Source organism: Hippocampus zosterae, chromosome 1, assembly GCF_025434085.1.
Source record: "Hippocampus zosterae strain Florida chromosome 1, ASM2543408v3, whole genome shotgun sequence".
NCBI lineage: Eukaryota > Metazoa > Chordata > Actinopteri > Syngnathiformes > Syngnathidae > Hippocampus > Hippocampus zosterae.
Window position 1 is genome coordinate 5,132,336 of NC_067451.1, and position 20,039 is coordinate 5,152,374.

The 20,039-nt window shown below is 46.6% G+C and overlaps 3 protein-coding genes across 17 annotated transcripts in view; all 3 read right to left on the reverse strand.

Moving 5' to 3' along the window:
• The window catches only part of LOC127608917 (collagen alpha-1(XXV) chain), a 95,397-nt gene extending 84,746 nt beyond the window's left edge, over positions 1-10,651 (reverse strand). For 3 of the 13 annotated variants that reach the window (XM_052078527.1, XM_052078499.1, XM_052078490.1), the window contains exons 1-2: positions 9,836-10,636; positions 9,685-9,754 (exon numbers count right to left, since the gene is read on the reverse strand). In XM_052078527.1, the coding sequence (XP_051934487.1) occupies positions 9,685-9,754; positions 9,836-10,081 (316 nt within the window). In that variant the 5' untranslated portion in view covers positions 10,082-10,636. Of the gene's footprint in view, positions 1-9,684; positions 9,755-9,835 lie in introns of all 13 variants that reach the window. The other 10 variants (XM_052078536.1, XM_052078508.1, XM_052078468.1 and 7 more) reach the window with 8 other exon arrangements.
• A 1,051-nt stretch (positions 10,652-11,702) lies between these two features.
• On the reverse strand, positions 11,703-18,465 carry larp7 (La ribonucleoprotein 7, transcriptional regulator). Of its 2 annotated transcripts, none has more exons than XM_052078624.1 (12): positions 18,021-18,465; positions 17,855-17,955; positions 17,709-17,792; positions 17,318-17,482; positions 17,128-17,230; positions 15,193-15,489; positions 14,983-15,118; positions 14,783-14,901; positions 14,586-14,689; positions 12,949-13,108; positions 12,061-12,152; positions 11,703-11,990 (listed from the first exon to the last, which is right to left on the reverse strand). In XM_052078624.1, the coding sequence occupies exons 1-12, from the start codon at positions 18,205-18,207 to the stop codon at positions 11,913-11,915; spliced, it is 1,626 nt and encodes a 541-aa protein (XP_051934584.1). In that variant the 5' UTR covers positions 18,208-18,465; the 3' UTR covers positions 11,703-11,912. The 2 variants fall into 2 exon arrangements, with proteins under 2 accessions (XP_051934584.1, XP_051934581.1); XM_052078621.1 differs by having other exon boundaries at positions 14,762-14,901.
• Positions 18,466-18,615: 150 nt separating this feature from the next.
• The window catches only part of adamtsl3 (ADAMTS-like 3), a 70,710-nt gene continuing 69,286 nt past the window's right edge, over positions 18,616-20,039 (reverse strand). For both annotated transcript variants that reach the window (XM_052078272.1, XM_052078280.1), the window contains one exon: positions 18,616-19,670. In XM_052078272.1, coding sequence (XP_051934232.1) covers positions 19,558-19,670 — 113 coding nt within the window. In that variant the 3' untranslated portion in view covers positions 18,616-19,557. The remainder of the gene's footprint in view (positions 19,671-20,039) is intronic.

A 20,039-nucleotide genomic window follows, 5' to 3' on the forward strand; every position in this document is an offset into this window, starting at 1 on the left:
ATTGCCCCAAGTGGTGGATCAGCCAGTTGCGCACCTCAGCCGATCCCACCGTTCCGGTTTGACTTAACAATTGTCACCAATCACAACCGCATTGTCGGTTCTCGGATTACATTTGACTATGGGGCTCACAGTGCAGCTGCCAGACTGTAAAAAAAAAAAAAAAAATTACCATGTTACATCTAAGAGCACGGAAGCCGTACGGATGACACCACGCTGCGTTCGTTTCCACGTTGTAAAGATTTCACCGCAAGCCTTCAAACCGGAGCAAAATTTGCTCAGCAATTGGCGTCCATCAGTCCCACGGCACTAAAGTGTGTTTTGGCCCGTAGGTGGAAAAGTGCCGGACTGTCCCCGGAGCCACAAGACACGCTTGCGTGAACCGCTTTGCGCATGTGGCGGGCCAACTTTTTCGACCGCCGCGACTTCTAGGCAAAGTAACGTGTCCGTGCCAAGCAGCGACGTTTGGGTCGAAACAGAAACACTGGCCTCCCTTTGGCGTTTGCCTATTTCAGGCCATTTCAAGACCGTGACATGCGTGCAGTGGCTCAAAGAAGTCAGTCATCATAAAAGAACTCATTTTGACAGCGGACCGATGGAGTGCGGCGAGTTCACGAGACAATCGAAAAGCTTGCGCGCCTTGTCAAACGCCAATCCTGGTTTTGCGCCAAGGCGTCAAGGTCCGGTTGAAACGGTGGCTATTTAAATACTCGTCGACTCCTCACCGTCGTGGAATTGTAAGCGTCGCAACAGATGGGCTGAAATCTCAAGTTTCCTCTCTGATGTTTTTATTTTAATCCCGCCTGTCGTTCCGTCGGCCCCCCCTCGCAAGACGGACAAAAGTTCCCTAAGGTCAAAGGCCCGGTCCACTCTGGGCCTCTGGGACCAGACCATAAACAAGAGAGCGGTCGCCACCGCTGTTTTTTATTTGTCACCACTGATGTCATGTCGCAGTATCTGTGGCATCTCCGCGAGAGCCTCAAGGGTTTGGCGGGGGTGTCGAGCGATAGGCAAAGCTGAGGGGAGGGTGGGGGTGGGGCTCATCAAAACACGCCTCAGACGTACGGATGCAATCAAATAGCTCCTCTACCGCCCCGGAAAAATGGATGCTACTTTGTCTAGCAGCCTCTTTCTCATGCCGCCATATAACTTCCCGTCGGAGTCATGAAAAAGTGTATGCGATTAGGGATGTCCAAACGATGGTCCGGGGGCCACTTATGACCCGCTGTCCAGTTTTAGCGGCCCGTAGAGTATACTAAAAATAGCAACTGACATCGTCCGCGATAATATATATATATATATATATATATATATATATATATATTTTTTTTTTTTTTCTTAATGGTACTACTGGGGAAGTGTTAGAAGTGGAGCTGTCCAAAAAGTTGGGGGATGTGAATCGTAGGTCCTACAACTCCTACTATTATGACACAAATGCATTCACGGGTGAAATAGGAGCAGGATTTCTTTTGGCAAAATTGTGGAGAACAAAGATAATTCAGTGTCAGAAACAAAAATGTTTTTCTGCACTTTCTGTTTCGTGTCAAGTTGCAATTTGTCACCATAATCACATTCGCGGTCCTCCAGTATGGGGCGCTTGCGAGAGACTGCTCTCGTTTTGGTGGTGAATGTGGAGATGCAATTCAGCTGCTGGTCCTCAGGCAGGTTTACAATATCGGTTACAAAGATGCGGGTCACCCAAACCCCATTGCAGAAAAGAAAAAAAATAAAAGAATTATAATTGTATCCATTTGCCTGATCACCTTTGACAGAAAGCCTTGCCGTAGCAGTTTTTCCAAATAACGACATTAAATCAGCAATATATAATTGCGCGAATATTTGATCGCTTTTACCGTGTTTAATAAGTTTTTTTTTTAAATCAAAGTGGCCCTTATATCTTGACGTTTTTCTGTATGCAGCCCTTGGATGAAAAAGCGTTTACACTGACTGAAGTACATAGGCCTTGACAACGAGGCGCTCTACAGCGGCAATGACAGACCCACAAAAAAAAAAAAAAACAATTGAACGTGATCTCGCCACAATTTAAGTGATCACTCTTTGCACATTTTTCACCAATTGTCTTTCAGCATTTCGGACTTTTACAAATAAATTCCAATTTTTCTATGCCTTTCATAAATCAGGCTGACTACAGTTCAATTCTTTTTCTCCCACAAAACAAGACTTGGGGAAGGCTGAACCATGACTTTGAAAGGCCTGTAACATCAATTTTAAGGCCGGAGGACATTTTGAGGGACGCGTTGACAGGTAAACAGGTGGCGACACCATCGTCCCAAGTGCACCGAGCAGATCATGGTAGCCATAAGCCACCGACACCCCTCGAGGGTAAACACCGACAAAGAACAGAAGGAGGCCTTTCAACACCCTGCAAAAAAACCCGCCGTAAAAGCCCACCCTACCCCCCCTTCCATCGACCCGGAGTCATCTGTTTTCTGTTTCGCTGCCACTGTCTTTGAGCAGATCTTCAACACTCTCTCTCACCTTCGAGAATATCCATTCCTCACCTCCCCCCACCCGCTCCCCCTTTGCGGAGGTGGTGTAGACATGCACCTGTCTGTGGGGATTCAATCTCCGTCTACAGCCCCCTGCAGCAGCATAATTCACTGCCGTCGGACGCCAATCGGCGCTACGACTTGGCGCAAATGATCGGAATCAATCAGTCCGTGAAGCTTTTCCCAAATACTGGATTTTAAAAAAATAAATAAATAAAAAAAAGAGTTGAGCTAAGGCGCCCGTTGCTATTGTTGTGCGCCAACATGAAAGCGAGTGTTAACAAAAGCGCCTTTGTGCCTTCAAGTCTTAAACCAGACCTCAACCACAGTGTTGACACACCATAAAATGTCATTATTTGGAAGGAAGTGCTTCCAAATGGAGGCGGCCCAGTAGCCCAGTGGCTAGCACTTCAGCTTCACAGTGCAGAGGTATCGGGTTCGATTCCAGCTCCGGCCTCCCTGTCTGGAGTTTGCATGTTCTCCCTGGGCCTGCGTGGGTTTTCTCCGGGTGCTCCGGTTTCCTCCCACATTCCAAAAACATGCGTGGCAGGCTGATTGAACACTCTAAATTGTCCCTAGGTGTGAGTGTGAGTGCGAATGGTTGTTCGTTTCTGTGTGCCCTGCGATTGGCTGGCAACCGATTCAGGGTGTCCTCCGCCTACTGCCCGAAGACGGCTGGGATAGGCTCCAGCACCCCCCGCGACCCTAGTGAGGATCAAGCGGCTCGGAAGATGAATGAATGAATGCTTCCAAATGGGTGATTACAGCCTCTTTAGAAAAAAAGAAAAAAAGGGGAAGATAACGAAGCGAGCAGGCGGACTACTCAACTTGAATGCAATCGAGACATTCCAATTTATGCGGCTATATGCTGACAAAATAGCCGTTTTGGCTCCGGAGAAGAAGCTTTGCTTTCAAAATGCAAACTGCGAGAGGCTGCAGCGGGACGTCTGGCCTCGTACACTCCGCCACATTATTATTTCCAAGTGTCATTCCCCCCCGCCCCTCCCTCCTCCACCCACACCCCCTCTCGAACAGAGCTCGCGTTGTTTCCGGGACCGTCGCTTAATGAAACGCGCCGACTTCCTCGCTCCCCGCGGTGCGGCGGGCGGCCTCTCGGAGGACTGCGACGGAAGGAAGTTTGGAGGCTTTAAAAAGGACGCGGTGTTCGCCGCTTGTTTAACTGCAAGACGCCTGCTAATGTGTGATGTGGCGCGATTGCTCTGTGCGCCTGGCTGTCTGCTTTCTTGGTGGGCAATTTTTTTTTTTTTAAATATGGAAACTGTCATCTTTCATGGTGCGTTCAACCAGAGGCGTCCCGCTGTCCGGATTCGGCGTCTCCTTCAGAGAATTTGCAGAAATGCCCGTCAAACGGATGGTTTCAATGAGCCGACCGCACGAAGGGGATGCAAACCCCGGCAAAGCCTTGCGAGTGTTTTTCCACACGCTTGCCGAGAGGACACAGAGAGGAGAGTGGGGAATGGGGGGGGGGGGGGGGGGGGGGGAGGGGTTGTTAGAAAGGTGAAGAGGATTATGGCTTGCGGTGGGTGGACTGTACACGCACACACGGTCAACTGCAACGTTCACTTGGAAAAATTTTGACAGTTGGCGACCGAAGTGGCTGCCATTTTTGTGGAATTCCCCCCCCACCCCCCCCCCCCAAAAAAAAAAAAACAAACATTGACCGCTTCAAAACGCTTAACATGCTGAAGTCAACATAATATTTTTTAAAATCTTGTTTTCTCCGATTTTTGGTTAGAGAGCAGAGTTTTTGGTGAAACGAACCCATGTTCTACTGCTGCTTACTAAAGAAGGGGGGAAAAGCTCGAAACGAAAAAGAGAGTCGAGTCTTGAAGGGAGTCCAGTGCCTATACTGTCCCAAGACACATTATGCCAAGTATCAAACGCAAGGCACGGGGGCATGATGTGGCCCTTCACATCATTTTAAGTGGCCCGCAAAAGCAAATCAAAGACGACAACTTCCGTGATGCCTGCTAAAATGCAATACAATACAATACATGCTGATTTATAGCGCTTTCACAACAGCGGCAGCTGTAACAAAGCGCTTTACAAAACAGTTAACATTAAGTAAAATAATAAACACGAAACATAACATAAAACACGGACAGTCATGCAGTTCTAACCACTTTTAGAAGCTGTAGCATCCATTGACGAAAAAAGAGATTGGTTCACTTCTCCTGTCCCATGGAAATCCATTTCAATTCCAAGCGGCGACTCACGGTTCCAAATACGCATCGGCGCTCTTTGCCAACGCTCCTCTCTCCTCATCCGAAAACTTCAGCGGCCATCCATCCAGCCGCACCGACGCCGACTGTCCAACAGCGCTGACATAGCCACTGAACAAATCGGGGTTGTGAAAAATGCTGCCCTTCACTGGCGCAAAAAACACAAGCGCCCCAGGTCTGTCCAGCACCGACAGTCATTGGCGCCGCCATTCCTCCCAATCAAAATCTGTGCTGGTACAGGCGTGCTGCCGAGAAGGCGCAACCACCAAGCACAGATACTTCTCCTTTGACGAATGTCGTGGCCAAAAAGCGCTGAAAACAGTCCATATCAGGTCCACACAATGAAACAACAAACAACATGTGACAAAACATCTGTACCAAATTTTCATGTTATAAATCAATGACACTTTTTTGTTACCAAACCCCTCATTACAGTTACTTAAACAATAATTGAATAACACGTTTTTCTTGACTTCTTAATACGGTTTCAGTCATCACGGCCCTCCAACGGAAACAATAATTACAACATGGTCCGTGAGAAAAATGAGTAAATCCTCCTCGACAGTAGTTGCCGCTATAGCGTGGCAGTTTGGCACATTGGTGAGTCAACATCTGAAGAAATGTCTTCGCAGACGTTTTTTTTTGTGTTGGATGGAATTTGTTTCAATCAAGAGTACTTGGCATTGGTGAGTACTCAAACAGTGAATACTCATACTGGTATCATCCTGGGGGGGGGGGGGGCAGTATGGAACATCGCCATTACAATGAATTTTCCAGTGAACATCCCCTGGAACACGGCACAAGTTGTGTTTTCATGCATCAACAGGCCCGGCTTTGATGGCGAGCGCAAATATTGACTCCTCTAGGAACGGTGTCCCTGCAGCCGCGGGGGTGAAAGTGGGCTCACCACACCTGCTGCGGCGGCGGCAGCCATATTTACACCCGGCAGCAGACGAGGTCGAGATTCACCGGGGCCCCCTTGTCGCTTCACACATCAGCACACACTCTTCTCCTCAGCCTCCTGACAGGGCCGGCTTTCTCCGCGAGGGAGCGGAAGCATGGCCAAGCGCACGACCCGAGCTGGAATGCGTGCGTACGCCAAGTACACAACATCCTAATGAGCGACATGACCCAACTGACACGTTCAATACGTGAAGACATTGCCAGTGAGCCGGACCCGACCGGCACAGAACGCCTACATAATGGTCCCCTCCAAAAGTATTGGAACGGCAGCATCAATTCCTTGACTTTTGTTGCAAACTGGAGACATTTGGGTTTCGGGTCAGCGCTTTTATTTCACGGTATTTGCACTTAAGTGCGCTAAACGACTCAGAACAGAGTGCCTCTTGTTTGGAGCCGTCCACTTTTCGCGTGAGCAAAAGTATTGGAACGTGATATTTCACCTCCTGGAGCCTGAAGCGAGAGACCCCCCTCCCCCGCCCCGCCCCCCCAGAAAGCAACAAGAACTGAAGGAGGCTGCTGTAGTAAAGGCCTGGAAGAACAATTCCAATGAACAGTTTGGGGAAGTCAGTGTGTCGCAGGCCAGTTATCGCACGTAGGTTGCAATACGTTTGCCCACTTGAAAAGTGGTTGGGTTCAAACAAAAGGATGATGCGTCCTGAATGGTTGAACACCCATCCATCCATCATCTACCGCTTATCCGGGGCCGGGTCGCGGGGGCAACAGCTTTAGCAGGGAAGCGCAGACTTCCCTCTCCCTAGCTACTTCTTCCAGCTCTCCCCGGGGGATCCCGAGTCGTTCCCAGGAAAGCTGGGTGACATAGTCTCTCCAGCGTGTCCTGGGTCTTCCTCAGGGTCTCCTCCCGGTGGGACATGACCGGAACACCTCACCGGGGAGGCGCTCAGGAGGCATCCGAATCAGATGCCCAAGCCACCTCATCTGGCTCCTCTCGATGTGGAGGAGAAGCGGCTCGACTCTGAGCCCCTCCCGGATGACTGAGCTTCTCACCTTATCTCTAAGGGAGAGCCTGGACACCCTGCGGAGAAAACTCATTTCGGCCGCTTGTATCCGGGATCTCGTTCTTTCGGTCACGACCCATAGCTCGTGACCATAGGTGAGGGTTGGGACGTAGATCGACCGGTAAATTGAGAGCTTCGCCCCTTGGCTCAGCTCCTTCTTCACCACGACAGACCGATACAACGTCCGCATGGTTGAACACAACTAGCTCCAAATAGCATGAAATAAAAGCTGAAATTCTAAACATTTGTCTAATATTCATCTTTTGATCGGAAACCCAAATGTCTTCAGTAGGCAACAAGGAATTGCACGTTGCCCTTCCAGTACCTTTGGAGGGCACCAAATACCCGAACAACACTTAAGCTGTGTTCATACTCCAATTCCAAATTTGGAAAATCTGACCCAGGCATCCAAACCATTTGCCCGGTTAAAAATCCCAGCACGTTGACATCCCGATTTTAGCGCGGCTTACACAGCTGCCAGCCATCTTCCTCACCGAGGAAGAGGAAGAGTTGGTGTTCCAAGACACAATCAAGCCGGCTCAAATGAAAGAATATGATTGCCAATCGCAGAAAATTCCCCGTATGAAAACAAAGAGCGACTGTTCCACACGTTCAAGAAGGTCTCGGCGAATCGCAGTGTGGGCTCGAGAAGGGAACTCAAAGGAGGTCTCAGTCATGGGGTCAAAGGGCACCGGTGGGATGACACAGAGGGTCTATGAGCTGGCTTTTGTGGTCACTTTAAACCCCCTGCAACCTCAGCCCGGCTTGGTCAGAGAGGCATTGGGGGCGGGAGGGGGTGGTGATGACGCCCACGTCACACGACAAAGAATGCACTTGAATGAATCACTGAGTGCAACACTAGAATGGCACTTGGTCGAGGGCAAACCTCCATCAAGCCCCCCCCCCCCCCTCCCCGTCAGGGCAAACCTCCATCAAGGCCCCCCCCCCCCCCCCCAGTCAGGAAAATAGATATATAAATATTTTTTTGCTGTGGACTTGCATCCACACAGCAAGTCAACCTAGCTGGACAGTAAATGTTGATGGACACGTGAGAAGAAGCGCTCTAAGATATTTGGTTTGATTTGTTGCTCTCCATTCAGCATTTTGCCCTCAGGTTCCACACACGCCATAAAAGCAAAGCGGCAAAGTGTGCCGCCCTTTCAAAAGAGTCGCGGCCGCCGCTTTCGCTTTCAGAGAGAGAGAAAAAAAAGGCTATTTCGAGCTTTCAAATGGAGAATTAGAGCAAGTATAGCTTGGGATGAGTCATCAGGATGAACTTGAAAGCACCGCATGCTCAGCTTGACTTGCTCAACTCCGATGGCGAATCAATCGAAGCGTAATTTGCGTGCTGACCCGAGAATTTCAAGGCGTGGGCGTCTCATGAGGTGACTGGTCTTAAGCAGAAGCAGCTGGCTGCCACCCCCGCCTCCATTGTCTGCTCAGCGTTACCTTGCACTAGCTAATTATCAAAGTTGGGCAACTCGAGTCACATGACTTGAGTCACATTTGAGTGGCCAAATTTGTGACCGAGACTCGACTTGAATGTAACTGGAACTCAGTCATTCTGTTTACAAAGTACATTTGACAATTAGTAATCATTCGAAGAAAGCCAGACGCAGGTAAAGGTAGCTGTGTGAACTTTGACGCTGAGCTAGCTATTAGCTTGACAGTTTAGCTCACCAATAGCCGGTCAAATATGAACTACATGTTACTGCTCTGAATATAATATAGAAGCCAATAAAGCCATCGATTAGACACCACACCCAATTAGAGTGTCATCTTGAATGTATACTATTTAAAAAAAAAAAACAATCGTGATTTTAACATGGATTACACTTTGAGTAATTCTTTGTTTGTAAGCATGAGCGCCATATTGGATGTGGCAGGGCCCCATCAAACCATTGCACATCAACTTGACTCAACTTCACCAAGTGACAACCGATACACTTAGAACCTCTCACTCGCCCGTTTACACACACAAACAGATTTCAGAAACAGACGGGCACCAAAAACAACATATCTAGTTTTAAATCTGATGTTGACAGACGTTTTATCATCACAGGAAGAGCCTGGAACTCAAAAACTCTTAAGATGTTATTTGTTCCATTTTTAGAGGCATAAATGTGCATTTGATTTGTAGCGGTGAAGTACTTTTTGTGTCATGATCACCGGAAATCAATTTTCTAATTTCTGTTGTGACTAATCATAATTTTATTATTTACAACTTGCGTGACCCAAGCACCACTCGACTTGCATGAAATTTGTTGGGGACACAGTAACTTGGGACTTCTTTCAAAGGTTAACGTTAAGACTTGAAACTCACTTATGACTTCAATCCATGACGCCATGATGGCACCTCTCGCCGAGAGGGCATCTAAATTGCTTTGGCCTCAAAGGGTGGACGTGGTCCGCTTTAAGGTTAAAGCCTGCAGACTTCGCAGTGGACGCGAAGCACTTTTGCCGAATTGAGGCTAAACCAGCAGAAAACTGTCCAACTTGCATTTGAAATTTAAAATGCATACGTTGCTCATTGAGAAATTAAGGAAAATGCCAGTCATGGCATTTTTATTGGCATCTGAATCAAAATTATACTGCTGCATAGTCACGTCATGCAAGTTGAAGTGTTTTTTTTTTAATTTACTGCTGCACGCGCAGTATGTACTGTGAGACTGTGTTGAGCTGCCAATCCAAAAACCGAATTTGAAAACGTTGGACACAAATCAGAGGGAACAAATGATTCCATCTACCGGCGGCAAGCGGGAAGCCCATGTGTTGCCCGCGTTTCACAACAACATCGCAAGTGTGCCAGCCACTCAGCACGTCTATGTTTAGGCCGCTCGCTTCATCTCAGCTGTGCGCATCCGTCACGGCGGACCTGCCGAACACGCGGCAACATCCGCCGCGTCCTTGAACGCACCACTCCCCATTCACTCCCACGCGCCGCGTGTGGCTCACCTGGAGGACAGTTGCATTCAGGTGATGCTTGCCGAGCGCTCCGTATCTTGACAAATTGCTCATAAGAACGCTGCGTGGGAAGGATTAAAACACCGTGACGTCAGCGCGGCTTCATTGAGGAGAATCGGGCATGCGCACGGCTCGATCTCACCTGGGAGACCATCTCGTTGACTTTTTGCGCAATCAACGCATCCAAATCGTCGGCCGGTGCGCGCGTCGACGCGTCCACACCGCGCTCCAAGCCAGCCAGCCGGCGCCTGACGTCTGCTGCGTGGATGCTGAGCACCACGCAGAAGGCGATGGACGCCACGGAGCACAGCGACGGTATGACGCTGGCGGCCCGACGCCGAGGGGCCACTTTCTCGTCCATGTTCCCCGCGGAAGCTTCTCGCTCCATCCGAATCACGGCGCGGGTTGACGGTCGCGAGGCGTTCACGTACACCGCCGAAAAACTTGTTGCACCTCCGACGTCCGCGATCCGCGACAGGAGGCGCTGAGGAATTGCGTGTAAGTCAAGGCGGCGTGGGCACTTGCAGCTTTTCCACGCACACGCACAAACACACACGCCCCCACCCTCGTTATGGCAGTTACACGCCCCCAAACTCTCGTGGCACCCTGCAGTCACTCACAGGATGACGACAACCGTGAAATCAAGTAGCGCGCACGTTCATTTCAATTCAATTAAACTTGAAATTGACAAACAAGCGTAGTGTGAAGGTGGAATTGTTCTTATTTTCCCGAGTTTTAAGTAGAACGCGTCGGCACAACATCGAATCCATCAGGAGGAACGCACGAAGGCACACCAGATACTAATTAATGTTAATTAGCAAGCGGTCGTCGGATGACGCGTTTCGGGCGAAATGTCGCCATCCAGTGGATAAAAGCAGCAAACAACTATTTTTTTTTCAATACCCAAAAAATAAACCACCATATGATTTGATTCGTTTGGTTTACTGAGTTCAGCACGACCCTGTTTCAGGTACCTGGAAAAAAAACTAAAAATATTGGTGAATATTGGTGGCTTGTAATATGTCCAACTGTGAAGAAACAGAAAGATATTTATCCATGTTTTTGTTACTGCGTGATTGTCTTCTTTTAGCCATAGGGGAGTTAGTCCGTCATTACGCAACTGGAATTAGGCGATGATACTTCTTGACAGCTTTCATCTGAAATGACAATTAGTACAGTATCAGTTGCTACTGAACTATGTTGGTATTTTAAGAATTGTTTCCAATAATGCAGCTGGTCTGCAGATAGCAAATCATTGAAATTTATTTTGTGCAAAACTGAAATTCATGAATGCACAATGTATGTAATGGTCATTATTTTCATGCATCCTATGCTTTAGATGTATTTCCTGTATATTTTTTGAAACAATTTTGCAGATATCACCCTACTGAGTATTAAATATGCATACTGATATTCATGAGGCTGGCATGGAACGGTCATTTCCCCATCCAGACCACGTCGTAGTGTCCTTGAGCAACTTACAGAACACGGAGTTGCTCCTGATGCCGTGTCATCAGGTGAACGAGGAATCAGTGTGAAGTGCCTTGCAGGTGGAAAAGCAATACATGAAAAAGCCCATTTACCATTACTCTACCTCCAAAACATCTAAAAAGACACAAATTTTTGCATCGTACAAACCAATAAATATGGTCAAAAGCAATTTTCCAAAGCAACTTTCGATGAAACTTCATAGTTTCATCAGATTTTTGCTCAGTAGCCCAAATGGCCATCAAAAAATATGATTTGCACAGCCCTGGTAGTGTTAGCTGCTACAAAACAAACTAGTCAATGTACCGGTAACAATGAAAAAGAAAATGACGAGGAGTAAATGAGGAAGAGGGTTGTGCTGTTATGAAGAGACATGGCTAAAACTATTAAAACCATGAAAAATAGAAGCGAGGTCAACCCATGGTCACAGCAATTAGCTTGATTTAATTCCTGCTGAGTCATCCCCCCCACCCATCATCTGGACGGCTGAAGGACTATTTAGGAGTCAATCATGTCAACAATTCAGAAAGTTTTCCTTTAATGCATACTGCACATTTGAAAAGGGTCCATCTGTCAAGTGACATCAAAAACTAACATTTTGTCCGCATTCAAGATGTGCGGAGATTTTTTCTATTTACATCACAAACTGCACAACTTGGCGCTTCAGTGCAAACAAAAATGATAAAAAAAAAAAAAATTAAACGGCTTTTCCCTTAAAAAATGGCAGTCAGTCAGTCTTCTTGGAAGCGAATGTGCTTGCAGGCCTCCTTGGCGCGAGCTGTTATGATCTTCTCCGCTTTGGATAGGAGCTGAAACGGAAGGATTTGAAAGATGAGCTTGATGTCCGTCGCGAGCCGTGCCAAGGAGCTGCCGTCTCACCTTTTCCGTGCCGCGCTTCTTCTCCCTGGGCCGGTTGAGTTTGACCTGACGATCCACGAGGATCTTCTGCCAGTACCTCTGCTCGTTGTCACCTGTTGACGACGACACAAGTATTGAGACACGTTTTCTTATTGTCCGTGTCGTACTTTCAGCAGCAGAAGAAATTGGTTCTTGATGCCCCTCACTAGGCCCGGTAGTCCAGTGGTTAGCACGTCGGCTTCACAGTGCAGAGGTACCGGGGTCGATTCCTAGCTCCGGCCTCCCTGTGTGGAGTTTGCATGTTCTCCCCGGGCCTGCGTGGGTTTTCTCCGGGTGCTCCGGTTTCCTCCCACATTCCAAAAATATGCATGGCAGGCTGATTGGACGCTCTAAATTGTCCCTAGGTGTGAGTGTGAGCGTGGATGGTTGTTCGTTTCTGTGTGCCCTGCGATTGGCTGGCAACCGATTCAGGGTGTCCCCTGCCTACTGCCCGGTGACGGCTGGGATGGGCTCCAGCACCCCCCGCGACCCTAGTGAGGATCAAGCGGTATGGAAGATGAATGAATGAATGCCCCTCACTATTTTTGTTTTGCACCACTCGCGCGTCCGTAAAACAAAAACATATCTGTTTAGAATTAATGCCTCAGGCCATTTTCGATTCATTCTCGATCATTTTCGAATTCCAGTAAGACACGGCCGCCGGAAATGAAAAAGTAGAAAATATTTGACTTCTAACATCATTACCAGGCTATTAACAACAAAAAACAAATTATTAACTTCCAAAATGCCCTTGCTCATTTTTTCTTTGGGTTTTTCAAACATTTGGACACACACGCGTGCGTGTGTGTGTGTGTGTGTGTGTGTGTGTGTGTGTGTGTGTGTGTGTGTGTGTATGTGTGTGTGTCGGACCTGATAGGATCTCGAGCTGCCAACTGTGCACCCTCTGCAGCTCAGCCTTGTTGTCGCTGACGGCCTGCGCGTCCTCCGGGCTCTTGAAGCGCACGTAGCCCTCGGCGTCGCCCTCCAACAGGTCCACGTACGCCACGGGCGAGATCTTGCACAGGGCGTCCTGGGTCGAAAAGGAAAGCGGGCACATTAGGAACGGAAGAAGTAGAAGCAATGACCGAATGTACATACGTAAATATGCATACGCGTTTGAATGCAAAAACATGCAAACGCGGGCGCGCACACACACTACTAAATATTACTACTACTAAATAGTGGTTAAAAGTAATAATTCATTTTGCCATCAAAAGCAAATTTTTATTGTTGTCATTTGTATTTTAAAGAAGGACTGTTTGGATGTTTGATGCATCACTAAAGCAAAAAATAATTTGCATAACAGACATTGTTGATCATAAAATGTAACTTCCTTACAAAAGGCTTGTTTTCTGTGTTTTTGGTTCAAAAATAGGTGATTTGGGTGAAACAAACCCATTCTCTACTGTTGATTAAAAAAAATGGAATATGCTAGAATACTGAATGCAAATACTTTGTTTTTCTTCTTTCTTCTTTCTATCCCCAATTTTGCTGCTGGAAACTGTAAATTTCCCAAGTGTGGGACAAATAAATCTTATTGTTTTTCTTTATGATAAAAGGAGAAACTACTCTTTCATTTTGGGTTGACAATAGTCATCGTCTATTCTCCGGAATGCCCGAGATTGGCAAGCAGTCAATAGGTTCTCTTTTTTGCAAATGTAAGCATTGTAAAGGTGAATATTTTTTTCTTTGAAATGGTCAAAAGCATAAATTACTTTTTTTTTTTCTTTTAAATGGGCTAGTGCAGGCATGTCCAAAGTCCGGCCCGGGGGCCAAATCCGGCCCGCGGTCGAATTTCATCCGGCCCTCGGCCCCTGTCATAAAGTCAGTGCCGTCTGGCCCGCAGGTTGGGCGCAATGGAACACGTGTTGCATTGACTGAGGTCTCGTAGACTGGTGAGTGATGTTTCATAGAGTACTGCTTCCCTCTAGTGGCTAAATGAGTAATAGCATTCACTAAATGAGTAATAGCATTTAGACCAGGCATGTCCAAAGTCCGGCCCGCGGTCGAATTTCATCCGGCCCTTGGCCCCCGTCATAAAATCAGTGCCGTCTGGCCCGCAGGTTGGGCGCAATGGAACAGGTGTTGCATTGACTGAGGTCTCGTAGACTGGCGAGTGATGTTTCATAGAGTACTGCTTCCCTGTAGTGGCTAAATGAGTAGTAGCATTCACTAAATGAGTAATAGCATTTAGACACTAGAGGGCATCACTCACGAGTTAACAAGACATCACTCCGTGTTTATATTGACTCATATGTCATATTTCAAATTCCTGTTTCAAATGAACCAAAAGAAATTCTTAAGATTGTTGAATTAAAATAAAAATGGAAATGTGAAACAGACTGGCTTACTAAAATTTGTTGAACAATATTGTTTTTCAATGTAAAGAATGTCAGCCAAGGTCGGCCCCCCGACATTTTACCACGTAAAATCTGGCCCCCTTGGCAAAAAGTTTGGACACCCCTGGGCTAGTGTGAGCGCCAACGTGAGGTTCAAGTGCACTTTACTTTGATCATCTTCCTCCCTGGAAGCGCCTTGTTGTCCGAAATCTTCACGATGACGCCGCTGATGAACTGAGGACCCTGATTGCTCGCCTTCTCGCTCGCCTCCACTGAAAGAAACCCCACAACACAAAGCAAGCCACTTCACGTTTCGTCTGAGATGCGTTCTGAAGCGTTGCGACGCGGCGCGGCGCGCGACTTACTACTCTCGTCGCCGCCTTGCCGCTCGTCGCCGTCCAGCTGCGTCATGCACTTCTTCAGGGACGCCATGCTGCGCTTCTGCAGCTGCAAGTACTCCGCTTTGAGCTCCAGCCACGCTTTCCTATGACCGCACAAACGGGGGTCATTTGACCGGAGTTTCAGTTGTCGCGACAGTGGCGCTGTAGCCGTTGCGGGTTCGTACTTGGATAAGACCCTCAGCGGGATGACCTCCTCGCCGATTTTCAGCTTCTCCTTGTGTTTCTTCTTCCTCTTCCTCTTGGCTTTGCCCAGCGGGTCTTCTTGGTTTTCTTTCCCGAGCTCGCCTTCCACAGGGGGATCTGCAGATACAATCTCATTTTCATTTTACTTTTTGGTCCCCGCCGTCGCGCCAAACTTTGCCGAGTTGATTTACTGTTTTTGGATGCGGCTTCATCATTCTCCCCGAGCTTTCTAATCTTGGAGGGCACCGCCGCTTCCGATTCGTCCACGGCCCGCGAGCGGCGTCTCTTTTTCTCTGAGGTTTTACTTGCTGCCTTATGACTTGCGGCATTTGAACTCTGCTGCTGCTGTTTCTTCTTCTTCTGCTGCTGCGGCGGTGGCTGCGGCTGATCCGACGGCTTGGTGTCCATCTGCGCTACTTTGGCTTCCTCGGCTAGCGGCTTCTTCTTCTTCTTCTTTCGCTTTTTCTTCTCCTCCTCCCCACCGCCACCTGCAAGACAGAGATGGCAAGAAAAAAAAAACAATTCTTAGCTAGAACCTGAGCGCGGAACAGTTAAAAACATTGTTGATGCTAACGCTAAAGTCAATGTAAAATCCCACTGACATGCTAACGGAAAATTGCAATCACCTTCGGGAGGGATAGTCCTTCAAAAAAAATATTAAAGTCAAGTCAAGTCAACAGTATTTATAGAGCACTTTCAAACAGCCATCGCTGTATACAAAGTGCTGTACATGGAGCAATTTAACATGCACAATAAACAGTAAGATAAATCGGTAATAAATGCGGTAGAAAGCACCAAATAGTAAAATCAAGAACAAATCTAAGTCATGCTGAGTCGAACGCCAAAGAATACAAGTGAGTTTTGAGGAGGGCTTTGAAGATGGGCAGTGAGGAGGCTTGCCGAATGTTCAGTGGGAGGTCATTCCAGAGAGGGACCAGCAACAGAAAAGGCTCGGGTGTGTAGGGGCGGATGAGCTTAGAACACTTCAGAACATTCACACACGAACACCGTATAAACACATACATAGAAGGAACATAACACTATTCAAAATTTTTGACAATCTGTGAAAAAATTAGTTTCATAAACTTGAATCGCACATTTCTTCTTTTCTATTGCTTTTAGTGCATTCCTTCTATGCATGGCACCACACTGCCCCCAAGAGGCCAACGTGCGCAGAAACAGCCGGTATTTGTTTTTACTGATAAGAGGCTCGGATAACGGATGGATGTTATTTTCACGTACAATTAATTTTGTATATTCTTATTTTATTTTTATTTTTCTGTAGTTATCCGTTTGAGTTATATTTCAAGTTGAGGTGAAGGATTCAAGGCATTTTACTTTCATCAAATTTCAAGGATACAACGCTCCGAGGACTTTTTCGGCGTTATACCATCACAAATTTCCATGACACGGAGCAAAAAAAAAAAAAAAAAAACTCTACCAGAGAGCCAGGTAAGTCCCAAGACTTTTGAAAATGAAGATAAGACCATAACATAAAATGAATGAAAAGGGGGATGCTTATTTACAGTTTGAATGTGCGAAACGATGCGAGGCTTAAAGGGGATGCAGCAGAATGAAAATGCAAGAGGTTTCATTCATTCATTCATTCATTCATTCATTCATTCATTCATTCATTCATTCATTCATTCATTCGTTCATTCATTCATTCATTCATTCATCTTCCGAGCCGCTTGATCCTCACTAGGGTCGCGGGGGGTGCTGGAGCCTATCCCAACGGTCTTCGGGCAGTAGGCGGGGGACACCCTGAATCGGTTGCCAGCCAATCGCAGGGCACACAGAAACGAACAACAATTCGCACTCACACTCACACCCAGGGACAATTTAGAGTGTTCAATCAGCCTGCCACGCATGTTTTTGGAATGTGGGAGGAAACCGGAGCACCCGGAGAAAACCCACGCAAGCCCGGGGAGAACAAGCAAACTCCACACAGGGAGGCCGGAGCTGGAATCGAACCCGGTACCTCTGCAATGTGAAGCCGACGTGCTAACCACTGGACTACCGGGCCGCCCGCAAGAGGTTTCAATTTCACATATTTAAAAAAGTCATTTCCTACTAAGGGCAAAATTCAAACAGCAATAGCGGCTTTTTGTGTGGGCAAATCCTACTTGCAGGAGGATTGTCTGCAGCCAGCTGAATAGGTTTCCCATTCTTAGTCTTGGGGAAAATTCCCGGCTTCCTGGGAGCGTCTTCAGGAGGGTTATTAAGCATCTGGACAGGAAAAAAGGGCAAATCTATTCAAATTTTCTTCTCTTACAGTTACCGGTAATCAGATGCTTATTATGAATATACGCTAACCTCAATGGCTTTATTGGCTTGCTCAGGGCTCTCAAATTCCACAAAGGCAAAGCCTTTGGAATCGCCAGTGGATTTATATCTGGGGATGCTGGCGTAAACGACGCTTCCGCATTTGGAAAAGACCTTCTCGATCCAGCTGTGAGTCACATCCTTAGGCAGGAGCTCCTGATCGACACAAAGTACATTTAATCAGTAACGTTTGAAAAAAAAAACAATGCGTAAACATGACTTCATTCCTCTTCTAATGTGAATTCCTTTTGAGCGAGCAAAGACGTTCATGTATCACTGTGGGTCCTCGGTCAAATGACATGCAAAGTAATTGTTTCATTTTTTGCCACAGGAAAGTAGACGTGACGTCGATGGAGACTTGAGAGGAAAAACAAAAGCTTACCACGTAAACTGTGCGGCTGTCCACGTCTATTGGAACGTCTCCGAGGGGATGCTGCCGTCTCACTTTATCGCCCTCTAAATTCACCTGGAAGTTTGTCACGTTTGCTATTCATTCAAATGCAGAGGCAGGCGATCGCTGCACGTTACCTCCACCACAGAAGAGTTCTTCAGAGCCCTGGCGATCAGTTTGGTGTCGCTCGTCAACTTCTTCATGCGATTGAAGCTCGCCACCACGGATAAGGCAACATCTGAGGCCAAACACACAAAAACAATCGATACACGTCCGTTGAATTGTCCGGTGTGGGCGACTTACATCCATCGTCCGACGCGTCAATGAGCTTTTTCAGAAAGCGGTCCTTGTGGAGGTTGACGTCTCCGAACCAGAACTCCACTTGCTTCTTCACTTCGCCCAGCAGCTGTTTCACGCGGGATCTTTTTTTCTTGTCCGTCTCTTTGCTCAGACCCCCTTCGTCATTCGCGGCTTTCTTCGGCTCACTCATCCTTTGCTTCCGGAGACCGAATCGACCAAAACGTTACAATGGCGTCCGAGATGAATTCCAAGCCACAGCAGTCACTTTCCAAACGGGACGACTGTGGCGTTAAAACAACAACACAGTCCTGCCTTCTAAACGTTTATAAAAAATCTATATGCCAATGGGCGCAATTTTGCCATGTAATAGAAAAGGTGATAGAGGCGCTAGTAGCCGCCGAATTCAAACAAGCGATTCTGCATGATGTACTAAATACAGCACTGAATACAGCCGTCGCAAGATATTACGTCACACGTATGCGCCACACTGTAGTGTTGGGAAAAATTTGGAAACTCTGAAGCTATGAAAATGTTGGTCCATTCAGCACTGCCAATAATAATAATAATAATAATAATAACAATGACGAAAGGCGACATGTTATAAAAGGAATGTGCTTCATTTTATTACATGAAAAAAAAAACAGGCGTGGCAGATCAATATCACCGGCAGAGGGCGGCCTCGGCATGTACATCAAATTCAACCGTTTTAAGGCGAATTCAATTACTTAAAATCCAACCATTTTATTTATCAACAAAACTATACACATTGACACGCATGGAAATAAATAAGACAAAATACACATCTACACAACTGAAGCGTATACTTGATATGTTGATGACCGTTTCTTCTCATAAAATCAAACAATCGCACCTCAATAAAATCCCAAGCATCTGTAACACTTTAATCCAAAAGTGCCAATCTGGTGAATAAATAATGAATGAAAAATATATACTAGAAAGAAAAGAACAATAATTCAAGGAGAAACGCAAAGATGATGCTTCAATATTGCTGTTTTTCAGCATTGTGCCGACTTGTCGATCACCTGGGAGCCAAACCAAAAGGAGAATTAAAAGGCGACAGCATGTCACGACTAAATGTGCAAAAGCATAAAAAAGTGGTTAAACTAGACATCTAGTCAAACAGTATAGCTTTTTAAAAATCACCAAGCAAATATATGTAGAAATGTAACATTAAAAAAAATCAACAAGTCATGTTTTTAACAAAGACTCTTGTTGAGTTTTGAGTGCAAAATACGTTCCTCTCCGTTTTCTCCCATTGCGCGTTTGCTTCAGTCATGAGTGCAACATTCAATTCAAACTCCGACCCTATTGAATTTGTCAATTCAGATCTCAAATTGGAGTTTTTTTTTCCTACTCAAAATGCTTTGGAAAATGTGTTTCAAATCCTTTCCAGTGGTTATCACATCACGTCACATCTGAAAACGTCCACCGTGTGATATGTCCCTCCGTTCAGTCAACGCCTGCAGCGTCACAGGGAGAAGCGGAGGTCCTCGATGGCATCTGAAGTTTCCCCCATCCATCAGGTATTGAGACACGAGTGACAGCAGCGACTCTTAAACTGCGCCAGCGTGCACAGCTCCAACTGCCGCACCTTCTCGCAGTACCTGGTGGTGTCGCGACACTCCCCGGCAGCTACGGTGATCACAGCATCGGTGTAAAACATCTCAAACGCTTAATGTGAAAAAGCTGAGGCTTAACATGTCAGGGATTCAATTTTTATCATCTAAAATTTTGGTGAACTTCTAAATTCAACCCAACAATATCAGTGGAATTGAAAATCAAGTCTTTTGGGGCTTTCCAAAATTGTATTGCAAATTTATTAGAGAAATTCAGTCAAATTTCAAATTGGTTGACTTGACGGGCATAATTGTGGTTGAATTCCAAACTGCATGACAAGAGGCATACTTGTATTTTATTCCCCCGAAATTTTGTTCAAATTCCAAATGTTTTCTTTTTCTTTTATTCATCCATTCATTCATTCATTCATCTTCCGAGCCGCTT

Bases quoted from the DNA above. Each gene is read 5' to 3' on its own strand.
- larp7 (XM_052078621.1), bottom strand. From the start codon at position 18,207: ATGAGTGAGCCGAAGAAAGCCGCGAATGACGAAGGGGGTCTGAGCAAA. The intron at 15,490-17,127 runs GTAGGATTTGCC...TCTGTCTTGCAG, and splicing joins TGCAGACAATCCTCCTGCAA to GTGGCGGTGGGGAGGAGGAG. The intron at 12,153-12,948 runs GTCCGACACACA...CGTCGTCAACAG, and splicing joins GCAGCTCGAGATCCTATCAG to GTGACAACGAGCAGAGGTAC.